We start from the raw sequence: 16,441 nt of genomic DNA on the forward strand, positions 1-16,441 counted from the left end.
GAGTTTTACATGTGTCATGTAATCCAGTGTCTACTTCAATAGACCAAGGGACATGCATACATGTAAATGCTTGAAAATGACCACTCGTCACCATCCCACACTCGAAACTGGAGCACTCCTCTTTTCACTGTGATCCCAGAAACAAAGGCCTCTGTTCTGCTGCAGCCAAAAATCCTCCGTACCCATTAGACCCCATTAGAACATTCTTTCTCCTGATTAGCTGCTGAGATGAAGAGAGAGGGTTCGGACTTCGCTCCAGGCAGGCGTCCCACAGAAAAGAGACGGGAAGGAAGACCTTTTTTTTTGTCTTTAATATAGCGAAGAAGAGGCCACGTAATGTCATGCAGTGTTTTTTTTAATGAAGTATGTGTATATGCTGTCTTTAACTTAACAAGTAGCTGGTGGATAACAGCTGTGATTTACTTTCATCTCAAAGAGGTAAGAAAAACTTCTGTCTTTAATTGTTATTATATGATATAAGTTACATGAATCTAAATAAGCAGAGAGATGCAATGTGCTTTCATTTAGGTTAAAGTGCTTTTATATTATTCAGAAATAATAATGAGGAGTTTGTAAATAAAATGACTATATATATTATGTATTACTATTATATATTCTCCCAGTTTGTAGTACCTAATTATAAATTGAAATTATTCACAAATTAGAAGTAGGAAATGAGCAGATTTCTTAGACTTAAATTCTTTGAAATATTTTCTGTGCTCAGTCTGGATGCAGAGCCCCTTTAAGAACCTATTTATCTGTTGAGTGATTTATTGACCAATTGAATCAGAGTGAAGCTTGATTGCTGTTTTCACTGTTGAACAAAGAGATTGGGTGAATTTTGATTTGCATATGACTCAACAAGCCACCCTGATTCTAACATGAATGCATGAGCATGGACCTGGAATGCAAAAGTGAATGTGTGTGAGACCTAATTTTTTAAACAAAAGCAGTAATCTGCAGAGCTGTGAGGAAAAAAAGGAACTTGCCCTGGCATCATCAAAACACTCACACAAAAGGAAAAGCAATCCAAACAACACAAAGCAATCATGAAGAAATTAAGATTTGCAAAGTAACAACACGAGGATCACAGTTTACAAGAGATGTAACTGATCATTTGGTTACTTAACTTTATCTGAAAAGTTTCTGTAGCCTTCGTATTTGTTGACTCTCATAAGAAGCATTGTAGCGCAGAAGAAAAGAAGCCACCAGCCGAGCGGAAAGATCAAGAGCTCCTCTGCTCAATGAACAACATAAACACACTCAGACTATCGTGCAGAGAACTGCGACTGAGGATGTTGACGGTAGCAGCAGGAAGCTTTTCTCTGCAAATCTGCTTTGATCACTTCTTCGAAAAATGTAAAAATAAAATGCATTAAAAAAAACTGTGGGGCAAATTGGCAGCGAGGTTTGGATTTGAACTCACGCTTCTCTGTTGGAGCTGTTCCCTCCTCAGGGAACAAAGACGTTCATGTTCATGCCGATTTAGTTTGTGTGCATGGAGCAAATCAACGTGTCTAATTTGTGAGCGGCAGAGGAAGAGAATATCTGACAATATCTGGGTCTAAATTATGGAGATCAGAGAAACACAGTTAATGAACATGTGGACAAATGTTGATTAATATCACACAGGTGAAGCTTTGTAACTTTGTTAAGCATCAAACAATAACAAGTGGGACTGGGACTGTGGCTGTGTCCGAAATCACTATATAGTGAGTTTTCATACCCTATATAGTGCACTCATTGTTTCCCACAATGCATCGTGAAAAGTAGCGCACAACCGATGGTCACTAACCGAGCAATATGTACCATCATGCATTGCGCTCGCGGCGGAGAGATGAGACGAGCAAGGGTAGCAGGAACAGCCCGACCTGTAGTAAATGTAAATAGAAGCAGAGCCGCACTTTACAGCACAAAGTGCGGCAAACACGTTTATTTCTACATTTAAAGATGATCATTCAAAAAGTTTTTTTACTTGAAAGTATCAATACTAAGTGTAAAATACATGTTTTAAATTATCTGTGGGATTTTCAACCGACATCTTCTTCCATCTAATAGTTGAGACATTCCAGTTTGAGCCAAAGTACTGGACGCAAAAATTGACATTTACACTTCTTGAGCCACAGTGGCTCAAAATGAAAAAGCCAACGTGGGCGTGGAGGTTCTCAGACAGAACCTCCCCCTCTACCAGGGAGCAATCAGTGCAGTGGAGCCAGTCTGTTGAGTGGTTCATCTCTGACAGCTGTGGGGAGACCCACGTGGCATCGTCAATTTCCACAGCCAAATATGCACTTTAGTTTCAACTGAAACTGAAATGATTGTAAGACAATAGTTTTTTCATAAACCTTATACTTCATATCGCAGAATGACAACTGCAATCAACTTTAATGACAGCAGGTATGGACGACAGCAACCAGCCGTCATGTGAAGAAGCTCCAGGAAACTTCTCTCTCTGCAGAACTGTGGGACTTTTCACAGGGGACATGCGCCTGTGCAGAAAATGGGTGTCAAGTAGGTGTCCAATCTTCTCAGCATATCTATTATACTTGGTTTCAGTAGCACGGACCACGACACAGAATTATGTAATTTAAACTTTTTAAAGGAAATTGCTAAATTGGATGTTGAGGGAAGGGTTGATGTGACTGAGGACACACTGGAGACTCAGTGTATGGGCTCTGTCTCAGGGATCCTTCCAGCTGAGATTATTACAGGCATCCACATCCTGTACCTAGAAGATGAAAATGACAGGCATACACCAAATTGAACACAGAACGGATGAGGGAGGGAGGGAGGGAGAGAGGGAAAAGTGTATGAAAGGATTTGAGCTCGGATAAGAGAAGGAGGGAAATGATAAAGGGACATGGGGGGAAACAAGATGAAGGGATGTGGGTTAATGAGGATGAGGGAAGTAGGAAAAAGGATGAAGGGATGTGGATAAGGATGAGCAGAGAGACGGGTGAGGTAGAAGGGTGAATGGATGAAGGGATGTGGATAAGGATGAGGTAGAAGGGTGAATGGATGAAGGAAACAAGCAGAACATAATGGGTTGACCCATTTAGGCTTAACAGGTGGTTAGAGATGTGGTTGAAGCATGGCCCTGCTCCCAAGTTTAATAAACCTAGTCTAGTCGAAATATTAGAATATACAAATATTTGTCCAATTTGACATTTGAGCTTATCTGATTGAAAAGACATCACTGTCTTCCACGACAGGACAGAATGTGATGATCCAGCTGCTGGACTGGATTTTACGAGGCATGGCCCAGGTCATGTTTGTCAACAACCCTCTGAGCGGCCTCCTCATCACGGCCGGCCTCTTCCTGCAGAACCCCTGGTGGGCTCTGAACAGTCTGCTGGGGACCCTCGTCTCCACCGTGTCTGCCATCTTTCTGGGACAAAGCAGGTGTCATCTCCTCATCCTTATTTGACTTCATCCCAGGGCACAAAAACAGATAATTTTCTTCACAGCATGACACCTCTTTCCCCCGAGGCTACGCTTTCTTTAGCTTTCACAGTGTGTTTCTCATTAAAGTGTGTTTTGCACTTATGTCGGGTACGTCTGTCGCTCTCTCCTCAGGGAGGCCATATCAGCAGGTTTGTACAGCTACAATGGAGCTTTGGTCGGCATACTGATGGCTGTTTTCTCTGCCAGAGGAAACTGGTACTGGTGGCTTCTACTGCCAAATGTGTTCATGTCCATGTTGTGGTGAGACTTCTCTTCTGAAGATGATCTGATTCTATAGTTTGCCTAAAAATTTGAATTCACTCAACAACAAGCTGCACCAAATAGCACACACTAATAGTTTTCACTTTCCTTAATGTATCAGATTTTTTCCATCAAGATCCTTGAATTATTCCCTGGGAAATCTGTGAAAATGCCTTGCAATGTTAAAGAAAGTGAAAAAAAAAAACAATTCCTGTATCCTGACTACCAGACAAACAAAATGAACGACAATGGGTCCATGATTTTAGAAGAGGATTCTCATTTCTAACCAGAATTGAAATTTTTGATTTTTTTTATAGGAATTTATAGTAAACGATGCATCTTTAAGTCATAGTGAACAAATGATTGTGTGTGTGAACTCAAGTCGAATAAAGAGCAGAACAGACCTGCTAGTACTTTATAGAGATACTACAGTATCATACACAATGGAGGTAATTGTACTGCAGTTTCATACTGTTTGTTTGCTTGTTAGTTAGCAGGATTACACAAAAACTACAGACTGTGGTAAAAACCTGGTATATTTTGGTGCCTATCTGGATAAGGGGGTAGATCCAGGATATTCTTTTTTTTCACTTTGTTTGACATTGTGAGATAGGACGTTTTTCATTGATTTCTCGAAGGCTAATTCATGGATCTTGATGGAAAAAATCTGGCATATTTAGGTTTGGTTCTAGTGAATTCAGGGAAAGTGCTCTCTGAGTGCCATTCCAGTTCAAAATGCTCCATAGAGCTCTGCCCATAATGTAAATGTGAAGAATCACACTCTCCTCCCACCAATAACATATCTACTGGTCTCTGTCCATAGCCCAGTTGTCTCCAGTGCCTTGTCCACAGTTGCCAGCAAATGGGACCTCCCAATATTCACCCTGCCCTTTAATATTTTGGTGTGTCTACATGTGGCAGCTACAGGAGCCAATCATCCCTACTTTCCACAGGTATATTCCAGCCCTGCTACACACAAGAATGTACATTTACATTGTTTGGATGCAAATTAAATCTTCTTTTCCTTTAATTCTAGGTGGATATCCAGCCACATAACCATCAACACCCCCGTAATGACTCCACTGAAAGCCTCAACATCTTTCAGGTTCAACAGGAATCACACCTCTAGCTCTTCAAATCTAAATTACTGCGGTGTCTATTTCCCCTGCATATGTCATCTCAATTACCAACCTGTTCTAATTGTTTGAAATGTCAGAAAACTGAGGCTTTCCATTCGCAGCTATTCCTGTCGGTGCCAGTTGGCGTTGGCCAGGTGTACGGCTGCGACAGTCCCTGGACAGGAGGTGTCATCCTTCTGGGCCTGCTGCTCTCCTCTCCGACTATCTGTCTTCATGCCATGGTGGGCTCGGCTGCTGGCGTGTTGACGGGTAAAAAAGACTCATTTGCATATAAATATGCATCGTGTCTTCTGAGGCTGCAGTGGGAGCTGTGGCTCTTCAAAGGGCACCATTGAATTATGGTGAATGAACCGTGGCATGTTTTTAGGAATAATGCTTCATACTTTGTGTGTGTGTGTTGACACAATTGTTTGTTTTGAGCAGTTGTTTGCTGTTGAATGAAACATTGCCTTGATACTGTTCTCCCTCTGATTTGTGGTGCAGGCCTTGCTCTGGCTGCTCCTCTCTGGGATATTTACTCAGGGCTGTGGGGATATAACAGCGCTCTGTCCTGTATCGCTGTTGGAGGCGTCTTCTATGTTATAACGTGGCAAACCCATTTACTGGCTGTCATATGTGGTGAGATTAACAAAACGATCACTGTCTTCATATGCCTCACACAAAATGTTTTCCATAAAAACCGTGAAATTGTTCTTTCCAGCACTTTTCTCTGCATACATGACTTCGGCGACCTCAAGACTGATGTCCGTGGTACGTATAAAACTTTGTTCCCATGGGTCTATAAGCATCATCTGAAAATCCAGATGTCTCTCGTATCGTGTGTCACACTCTGCTCTCCCTCGACGTCCTACCCTCTCAGCTCGCATTACCCGCCTGCACGTGGCCTTTCTGCCTGTCCACTCTCATCTTCCTCCTCGTTTCCTCCGAGATCCCAGCCATCTGCAGGCTGCCTCTGTCTGTGGTCTCCTACCCGGAGGAGAGTCTGCGCAACCGGAGACGACTGAAGGCCTCAGAGGGAGTTCGGCGCAGTCAGCAGGGCAGCGGCCAAGAAGAAGAGGAGGAGAAGGCCCTGCCGAAGGAGAACAGAGGGACAGATAACCAGTCGGTAGAGGAGAGAGGCTCTGTGTGATTAAAGGAGACGCTCTTTTGTCCTGACATGTTCCTCTATAAAGATAAATTGTTGGGTATTATGTTGATGTACATTTTTGGCATTTTGTCTCTTACACAACAGTTGTTATATAAAATGGCTGATGATTTGTTTTCTAGCATGCATTTTTATTTTTACTTTTCTACACAGCAGAGGGCAGCATTTTCCAAGGAAAGCCAGAAACCACAGTGCATACAGAGAAAATCTAATAGTAACCTGCAGGAAATCACTGAGCAGATTAAAGCCAATGCATTTATTACTAGCTTTGTTAGAAATAACAAATATAATGTTAAATGTTGAGTTTTTCAATTACGGCAGCTATAACTCAAACATTAGTAGGTAAAAGCAGTAAACGGTGTTTCCTTCCTCCACAGCAGGATCGTGGTGGTTGCTGGGAGATGGTTTAAAATGCAGCAGGGCTAATCAGTGCAGACAGTGAGCTGTGGGGGGAGATTTCATAATGTGCTCCCCTTAGCAAAATAACACCCTCTTCTCTGCCTGGCATAACACACCTCTGCTTTCTGTACTCCAATCTTTCCTGCTGTTTTCCTCCCGTCGCTCCTCTTCGTGTCTCTTTTACATTCTCGCTGTCTCTCTTGCACAATTAAACATCTTTTTATTTAAATCCCTTTGTGGTCATCTACCTTTCCTCTCATTCTCTCCTCTTTTCTCTGATTCACGTTTATTGAGGACACCCTTTGTCCCTATTCCCCTCACACAAGGAGATTTTCTGAGCTCTCCAAAACTCCTGAGATGCCAGCTGATTAAACACACTGAGGTCTGTCTATAGTCTGTGTCTAGACCTACTGTATATTTACATTTATGTGTATATCTCCATGTCTCTAGTGCCATCTGCCTGTCTGTGTATCTGGCTGCCACGACACAAGTCTAGCCAATATAACAGATAAGAGATAGTCACACTCCCAGACATGTGTGGGAGATTTGATACATCGGAGGGGAGGGCGCTAGACGAGGGGCCGCGAACAAAAATGAGAACATCTCATTTTCTTCTCTGGCGATAAAATATGACTTGTTATGACAGGTTTTCTTTTTTTTTCTTAAACATCTAATGTGCATTTCTTCCTGCCCTTCATTTCAACCCAGCACCTACTCATATCCAACAGTTTTTTTACTTGATATTCTGCTACAGAGGGAAACTTTCTTCAACTCCGCCACAACTTATTTCCTCTTAACTACTGCAGCCTGTAGGTTAAGGTGACATCAGTCAGCGTGGCCTTTTACACAACGTTGCTTCAGCCGGCGACCTTTGAAGGACCGGATAAGTGTTGGAAGTGCGACGAAGTGAGATGCGGTTGGTGTCATATCCCCTGTGCCGGTGCTGAGTGCTCCTAACTGTGTGATTCACCTTCCAGGGTCCCCTGCAGGCAGCGAGCACAGCTCCTGCTGAACACAACAGAGGAGAGAGAGAGAGAGGGGGCTGAAGCTGTGAGGGATAAAACCTCAACACACAGTTATGCACACTTGTCTAAATACAGAGAGAAAACTAAGCATGGGCTTGTGCCTCTGTTTGTCCCCACATGTGCCTGTTGGTAGGAACAGCAAATCCCATAAGACAATGGCTAAAAAATTATATAACTATGGATTAAGAGGTTCAACGGAAGTGACGGCAGCAGCAAGGAGACAAGAACATGTGAAGTAGATCTATTGCCTATAAACATATTGTATAGGAAATCAGATCATACTGTGTATAATCCCCTACCAGTGAGGACAATGCATTTATTAAAAACAGTAATAAAAACAGTTTGTTGGGTTTTTAAAAAATTTTATGAAGGGTTGGGGCTTAACACAAAGAGGAACCAGTAACAATTTGAGGTGGATCTGTTTTTTTATCACTTTCTTTATATGGCGAGATGGAGTTTTGCACTCTCTCAGCACCCATCTAGTGTCCCCTGTATTTTTCTAGTGAATTTGGGATTCACTTTGAAATTCTTAGCCTCAACCAAAGATTTTCGTAGTGAACCAGCAGTTGTTAGTTCAAGTCACTAGTCGGCTTGTACAATAATGATTTTAGTCTAATCATAAACAGTATATATATATTTATTTGGAGGGAGGCATCAGAAAACGGTTTGAGTTCCTACCCCTAACCCTGGCCTACCATTTTTAACACTATCGTAAATTACAGAAAGAAAAGTATTATAGGCGTCTGAAATATTAGAGACCAGCTCTGGGGACTTTGAGGTTCATCATCAGCATCTTCATCAGTGTCTCAGCCACAGCAACGCCTCCTCATCTCATGTAGCCTTGATGACAACCAGCCAACTTGTCTCTTCATCACTCTGACAACTTGCAGTGGGTTCTCACTGGGATATTTTCAGTGGTGTCAGACTCAGAAACGATGACTAGTTTTACTCCAAAATACATAAATAAAGGATTATGTTTTCACCAGAATGTTATTTACCATAGTGTAAGAAAAAGCTTTGAAACAACAATGAAACCTTCATGTTGGTAAATGACAGAAAATATAACTGAACAATTACCTGAATAAATGAAATATGAACGGCTGCATTTACTCAGTGGTGCTTTGAGCTAAAGGCTAATGCTAGCATTTCAACATGACAGTGCTTACATAATGTAAACCATCTTTATGTTAAAAAGCTATATGTCCCATTTAGCATAAACACAAAGCAACACTGAAGCTGAATGGAATATATGAAATAGCATTTGATCATCAACTAAACAACAAGGTATGAGGATGGTGGAGAAATTCAGTGGATCACCAAACTTATCACGTCATACATTTCTACCAAATCCCATGTTTATCCATTTAGTAGTTCTTGAGATATTAGATAAAAGGTTGGGGAGTTATCAAAGTAAGTAGGATTCAGTGTTATAATGATATTTCTGTGGTGAATCAAGTGACCAACTGAGCAACACTTTTATCCAAAGAGACAAGCTGCTAACTCGGCTAAAAATCCACACGTTTAGAAAATGGGAAGAGATGATGAGACCTGAACTTATTTCTTTTACCTACATACGGTTGTACTGAGAGCTCAACATATTACAACTTAAGAAAACACATGCAAATGGACAAAGACATGCAAATGAAAACAACGTTGCGGCAAATAGAAAATGTGCTGCAAATAGAAATACTCACAAAAATACAACACAACCGAATACTCATAACACAACCTAGTACTCAAAACCAAATGCAACACAACCAAATACTCACAACACAACCGAATACTCATAACACAACCAAGTACTCAAAACCAAATCCAACACAACCAAACTCTCACAACACAACCAAACAATTACAACACAACCGAACACTTACAACACAACCTAATACTCACAACACAACCGAACACTTACAACACAACCTAATACTCACAACACAACCAAATACTCACAACACAACCGAATACTCATAACACAACCAAGTACTCAAAACCAAATCCAACACAACCAAATACTCACAACACAACCAAACTATCACAACACAATCAAACAATTACTACACAACCGAACACTTACAACACAACCTAATACTCACAACACAACCTAACACTCACAACACAATCGAATACTCACAACACAACCACATATTCACAACACAACCTAATTCTCACGACACAATCAAGTACACAAACGCACAGTAAAATTGCAGAGATGACAATGGAAGTGTTTCCAGGGGACACTAAAAGGTGATGAACACAGCTGGGACACGCTTGCTGTTGAATTAATAGTCATCATATGTAATGGGTCATTTACACAATCACTATGATAGACAACATATTAAAACAAACAACCGACCCATAAATGAGATTATATGACGTATTTAATTGGTAAAAAGATAAAGCACATTACCATGAAATATATAAACAGGCATGGTGACAAACAAAAGAGAAAGTAGTTTTTCAGTGGAGCCTGAACAAACAACAGTATAATAACACGAGGCTGAATGTGAGCTGTCCACCTTCTCACCGCCTGATAATAACAGTGTCTGTGCAGTTTACTGCTTTAATTAGCACGATTCTCTGTGAGATTGACAGGTTGTATGGGTTTCCATGAGAGAGAGTGTGGCTGTGTGGAGGAAACAGGCCTAGCACACAGTCAGACTGCTGCCGTGGGCAGGGAGAAGAATGAACGCCAAGAACGAGGCTGATTCTGATTCACTCCGTCCTGTGCAATCTGTGAATAGTATATGCAGCAGCTGCTATGTGGTGCATGACGCTCCGGGCTCGACATGTTCACACCAAATTGGTCTGCCTGTTCCTGTAAGACGGAAGGAGAATCCCCAGGAAACTCCATCCCCCATTGGATGCACGAAGCATCACCGGGAGGAAGCACTGCCATGTATGTACACTCCTCGTGACACTGATTACCATATCCATGGCTGCGCTGCCGGCTGCACAGTCGGATCTGTGTCGTAATCTCGTAGTATATGTAGTGTCATCTCAAAATAGACTCTTCTTCAATGGGATTGTCATTCAAGTAGATGAATCGCTGCATTTAGTTTTTTCATGATGACAGGAGAATGTGGGTTTGTGGGGTATTTTCAGAAGTTTCTTTTAAATGTTTTATTTAACTCGAATATTACATAAGCCATGGCACACACATTTTCTCCAGTTATTACTTTTATCCTTACAAAGTATGGGCTTGGTAAGGGACTGCACACAGGGTCAGAATAGGATCATGTTTCTGTCTGATTGTTTGGAAGAGCAGGGGAGGGTCGGAATAGTCCCACCATGTGGTTTTCTGTTGAAAATAAAGATGTATTTTGTCATATTAAGAGTAAAACAAACAAAACTATACTGTACTTGTAGAACCCTAATGTATGTGGTGATAAACAATTGATATGGATCTTCAGAATTAATGGAAATTGATCACGATCTCATATAAAATACACATAGCAAACTAGAGGGATGAAGCGTTTATCATCCTGCAGATTATCAAAAACGTTATGAGCTGACATCTTGATTTTTTACATGCAGAAGATACATGAACAACACATCCAGTTACATAACATGAAGCGCGTTCCTTCCACCGCTGTTATCGTGCTGTCTGTTATGATGCCTCATTTGCATTGATTTGCATTCAGTGTTTGTGTTGCTCTTTATTTCTGCAGATCTACGGGGGCGGAGGCATTTATACGAACACCTGCACAATCTAATGGCTACAAGAGCCGTTCAGTAAATAATGTCTCTGCAAAGTACTTTGACCTTTTCAGGGAAACTCAAACAACAGAACTTTTGATATTTAAAGTGCATTTTGCTGCAAATGCTACTGCTACTAACGATAACATGGGTGGCATGGTGGTTCCAGTGGTTATGACTATTGCCTCAGAGCAAGAAGGTTCCCAGCTTTTCTGTTGCATGTTGTCTTGGGTTATGTTAAACGGAGACTGTAAATTGACCATATGTATGAATGTGAGCGTGAATGGTTGCTTGTCTTAGGCTGGCAACCTGTCCAGAGTGTACCCGCCTCTCGCCCGATGTCATCTGGGATTGGCTCCAGCTCCTTCTGCAACCCTCACAGGCTACGCTGTAGATACTGGATGAATGGATAATAATACATTTAATTTATACTGTGCTGTTAACAGAGCTCAAAGACACTTAACATAGGTTAAAAACAGTGGAGCAATAGTCAGTCTCTAAAATGTTTGGGGAGGGAGACCCAGAGCGAGTTTAGCACATTTCTAGTCTTGATGACCACTCAAAGTGTTTTACAGTACAGTTTTTGCGATCCACCCATTGGGGAGGGGGCAGCTATTTGATTTTAATCCAGTATAGGGGTTTGAATGGAGGACTTTTACTTATGAAACACATTAGGCTTGTTCTTTTATGTGCATATGGGTGCTGAATATTTTTTTACCACTACATTTTCATTTAAATGCATCAAGTCTTGATGGTATTGTATCAAAAAAGACATATTCATCTTATCTAACTTGTGCATTGCTTATTTACATGGAGTTTACTTGACACAGATATGTCACTTTTTTAAATTATAAGTGACTTTAAATAACTACAACAGGAGACAGGCTGGTCTCTCACCCACAGGAAAGTAAATAAGAAGCAGGGGCTCCATCAGTTATCTGCAGGGGACAGTCTGGAGATTGTCTGGGCAGCAGCATGGTCGATTTTTTTTTTTCTCTGCGTGTCTGGTTGTTCTGTTCTCCTCCGTCTGAGTCGTGACTGTCTGCTCGGCTCTCTGCCTCCAAGATCTCCGGAAGCTAACTCTCCACATGGAGAGAGGAGGCTGCAACATCCGCGCGATCATCACCGGCAGCGCCCAATGGCTGTGAGGACACCGGCATCCCATGCCGTGCGTGTGGGGGAAATGGGCGGGCCCGGGGAAAGCTCGTCCGTGGTGCGTGGGCGTGTGAGTGGAGAGTAAAAGGAGCTGCCGCGGCGGAGCTTCATCACAGAGCCGAGCAGAGGCAAGAGCGCGAAGAGACTTCAGCACCGGAGCCAGTGGACAGCGACACACAGCCAAACCTAAACCAATCCAATCCAAACCAAACCAAACCAAACCAAACCAAAAGACATCATGGTTCTCATCTGGACTCAGTTCGGCGTGAAGCACAAAAATGTCAATGTCAAGTGCAAAGTGCGGGTCATGCACAGGGGGGACAGCTCAGGATCATCATCATCAGCGGTGAGTACATTTCTTTAAGTTTTTATTCGACTTTTTTCTTCATTCTTAAAGCCTGTTGAATTTTAAACTATATTATTTAGGATGTTTAAGCTTAACTCTGGGTATATTACACGAGTTGATTCGCTGGTGGAGCAGCAGCATCTTTCTGTTGCCGTGTGGGTTCATTCAAATTCAACAGTCGCTGATTCCAGCTCAGCCAATCGCTGCAGAGAATCTCTGTCGTTGGGGGAAGTCTTTTGCCCCTCACGCGACTTATACCCCCTTTTGTCACGTTGTGCTTTGCATCAGCCGGTGAATGTGATTTTCTGCACTTGCATAAAGCAGCACAGGCGAATATATTTGTATATAGCCCATATATGGTGGTGTTCTCCCGGAAAGAGTCTGTGCAGAGGGGCAGATGATTTCACTGCATATTAATAAATGCTGCACAGCAGGTGATGTGGAGGATGTTCAGCCATTCTGTGCTGTATTGTAGGGCATGAATATTTTTAATTTACATGCTCATTAGTTGCTCACTTGAGATGACTATGCATGGTTGCCAAATGTGAGATTTTCGGATTTGTGCACAATTTGTGGACCAGCTTTTATGAATTGTCTCATGTTTGACTGGTCTTGTTTCTGCAGGAAGGCACCAAGTCTGAGCAGGACACACCCTGCCTGTCCATCAAACCCATGGGCAAGGACTTCTACAAGATCCTGGGCGCCACCCCTGAATCCAATGACGACGAGATCAGGAAGGCCTACAGGAAGATGGCCCTCAAGTTCCACCCGGACAAGAACAGCGAGGCTGACGCGGAGGACAGGTTCAAAGAGATCGCAGAGGCCTACGAGATCCTGACTGACCCCAAGAAGAGGAGCATATATGACCAGTTTGGAGAAGAAGGTGAGGCTGAGTGAGATGTGACCCTGTTTGGAGTTAAACAGGTTAAAGCATGACCGCCATTTGGCTGATTACTGTAGCATATGCTGCTGCCATCATCAAGGCTAAATAGTGACACACAGTGGGATGGCTAAAACACTCCCACCCCAATTAAACCAGCTAAACATGTGCAGCATCAACAGCTATGGGGCTGGTAAATGATTCAGGGAGCAGGGAGTTTTTCTGAATATCAAGTCAGAATTAGCATAAAAACAGCATCAGAATGAAGCATCTGATAAATGTAAAGACAGAAATTTAACTCTGTGTCCTCTGTGTTTCTAGGTCTTAAAAATGGAATGTCAGTGTCCATGGCAGGCCAAACCAACGTTTTCCGCAATAATTTCCACGGCGATTCCCACGCCAACTTCCACGGATCAGACCACTTCGACATCTACTTCGGTAACGATTTGGATGGCGAAGATGACCTCTTCAACCCCTTCAGACGGTTCACCTTCAGCCACGTGGGCGGCTTTGAGGGCGGCCTGCGAAGGGGCCAGCGGCGCCTGCAGGGCGACGCGGTGGTGCACGACCTGCAGGTGACCCTGGACGACGTGATGCAAGGCTGCACGAAGCACGTGAAGATCACCCGCCGCCGCCTCAACCCAGACGGCCGCAGCTTGCGGTCCGAGGACAAGGTGCTGAACGTGGTGGTGAAGAAGGGCTGGAAGGCGGGGACCAAGATCACCTTCCCCAGGGAGGGAGACGAGACGCCAAACAACACACCTGCCGACATCACCTTCATTCTCAGGGACAAGGAGCACCCGCAGTACAAGAGGGAGGGCTCCAACATCGTCTACACGGCCAAGATCACACTCAAAGAGGTGAGCTTTCAGCATTTACATCCAACTCGTCCATCAGGGTTTAGAGTTTGACACCCACAGTGGTCAAGACCATAAGAAGATATGACAAGTAATTTTTCCACCACTTACACCTACTCAGAGATAAGCTAAAATCCATCCATCACTTCCTGTCTTTATGTAACTGCTTAATAATGTCAATCAGACCATCTCTGCCAAATACGGCTACTTTGAGATATAGACTCAATACATAAAACATATTCTCTTATGGGCATCCGAGCCTCGAGCCTGCAGTGGGACTTACAGACCCCCACTAACTGAACAGCAGCAGTAGGCTGCCACCGCCTCCGTTACCTCATCAGCCCCTATGGAGAGAGTGAGAGGAAAAAGCTAAATTTAGCCTCAGCGCTCACTGCCCCCACGAATCACACTTCACTCTCCCTCTGAGCCACTGTGTGTGTGTGTGCTGCAGACTCCCCCCCCCTCTCCCTGTACCAGCAGGCAGAGAGGCAGTTTTTTCTTCTTTTGTTGGGCTCGTTCCCTCTCTGGCTCTCACTTCTTCCAACCCACACACAGATTAGCAGGGTAGCAGTCACATCGACTGGCATTTCAAAAGAGCTCCTCCATCTTCCTGTGGCTCCACTCAGTCACCAAAGCACTTAACTCCCACACACAGCCGGTAAATAGAGCAGCGATTATAACATCTGTAGCACCGGTCTGTTGTGTAACACAGAAAAATGGTTTGCTTTCACAAAGACAGACTCTCTATATTTATCCGTTATGCAACTTGACACCTCTAAAGATCAGGCATTTAATTGATTTTTTTGTGTGTGTGAGTGCAGCCCACTTCATTCCAGTCATAACGAGGCCACTCAGACAGCATTATGAAACCTGCTCTAAATTTACCTGCTCTACATGGCTAACTTTTTTCCTCCTTCCTTTTGTGTGTCCAGGCTCTCTGCGGCTGCACAGTCAACGTCCCCACGCTCGACAAGCGGATGATGCCTCTGCCGTGCAGCGATGTCATCAAACCCGGTGCTGTCCGGCGGCTGAGGGGCGAGGGTCTCCCCATGCCCAAGAGCCCGTCCCAGCGCGGCGACCTGGTGGTGGAGTTCCAGGTGCTCTTCCCCGACCGGATCCCGCCACAGTCCCGCGAGATCATCAAGCACAGCCTGGCCCAGTGCTAGCCGGCTTTGCATCAAACACAGGGGGGGATTGACGCAGCTTCACCGTGTGTGTATGTTGTTATCAATTCACAAACACAGCCTTGCCCAAGGTGCTAAGTATCACAACCAACCACAACCTCTTATTGTGTTTGGACATGGCAAGCGGCAATGAAGTGAGTTCAGACAGGACTCTGCAGGTATTAGGCTTCATGCACAACAGCTATATGAGGCCACATGAGCAGCGAGTTCACAAGTGATGAACGGGGTCTTTGGTATCTGAGGACGTACTGACTCAATACAGCCTTTCTCTTGAAGTGAAAAGCTTCTCTTTACTGTTATACTTGCAAAAGCTATCGCAGGATATCAGTGTGCTATTCAAGTCTGTATAGACTTCCTTAAACCTGAGGGGTAGAAACACGTGCAGAGAAAAAGAAAAAAACAACTTTTATCATAGTTATATGGTGTTCATATGACTGATCTTTTGCAGTGATTTCTTATAATAGCAACATGTACTTGTGTGCAAAGATCTACTTTGTGTGCAAAATGCAACTACATTGTCTCTAAGAGAGATTCATCTGTCAAATGTTCTATTGAATTATTTGAAAATGTTTGTATATATTCTGCAAGGAGTCGGCTGACAATGTATTATTACCGGATATGTTGAAAGCATGAAAAATCAATAAAAACAAGAATTTGACTTCTGTTTCCTGGTGTTACTTTATGATAATTCTGTAGTTTGGTGAATGGTCTGTATTTATACAGCATTTTATAGTCTGGATGACCACTCAAAGCGCTTTTTCACCCACATTTTTACAGTGCATCACTCCTACATCACTCAGTACCTTGCCCAAGGAGACTGGGATCGACCCTCTGGATAGTTGATAACCCGCTCTACCCCCTGAGCCACAGTTGCCCCCTTTGCACTTTCAAGTCCACAATCAACTATTAGA

The 16,441-nt window shown here is 43.2% G+C and overlaps 2 protein-coding genes across 7 annotated transcripts; both read left to right on the top strand.

The window, feature by feature from the left end:
• Nucleotides 1-47: 47 nt before the first annotated feature.
• On the top strand, nt 48-6,102 carry LOC118125535 (urea transporter 2). 6 transcript variants are annotated; one of them, XM_035184220.2, is made up of 10 exons: nt 48-438; nt 2,365-2,511; nt 3,213-3,402; nt 3,577-3,705; nt 4,529-4,658; nt 4,742-4,810; nt 4,946-5,093; nt 5,328-5,462; nt 5,545-5,594; nt 5,704-6,102. In XM_035184220.2, the coding sequence occupies exons 2-10, from the start codon at nt 2,388-2,390 to the stop codon at nt 5,971-5,973; spliced, it is 1,245 nt and encodes a 414-aa protein (XP_035040111.1). In that variant the 5' UTR covers nt 48-438; nt 2,365-2,387; the 3' UTR covers nt 5,974-6,102. The 6 variants fall into 6 exon arrangements, with proteins under 6 accessions (XP_035040111.1, XP_035040114.1, XP_035040115.1 ...); XM_035184223.2 differs by having other exon boundaries at nt 2,395-2,511; XM_035184224.2 differs by having other exon boundaries at nt 2,398-2,511.
• A 6,236-nt stretch (nt 6,103-12,338) lies between these two features.
• zgc:122979 (uncharacterized protein LOC641576 homolog) lies at nt 12,339-16,188 on the top strand. The gene is made up of 4 exons (XM_035184228.2): nt 12,339-12,609; nt 13,234-13,492; nt 13,811-14,349; nt 15,279-16,188. Exons 1-4 carry the CDS (start codon nt 12,502-12,504, stop codon nt 15,510-15,512), a joined length of 1,140 nt encoding a protein of 379 aa, XP_035040119.1. The 5' UTR covers nt 12,339-12,501; the 3' UTR covers nt 15,513-16,188.
• The last annotated feature ends 253 nt before the right edge of the window (nt 16,189-16,441 follow it).

Source organism: Hippoglossus stenolepis, chromosome 18 (assembly GCF_022539355.2).
Source record: "Hippoglossus stenolepis isolate QCI-W04-F060 chromosome 18, HSTE1.2, whole genome shotgun sequence".
Classification (NCBI taxonomy): Eukaryota; Metazoa; Chordata; class Actinopteri; order Pleuronectiformes; family Pleuronectidae; genus Hippoglossus; species Hippoglossus stenolepis.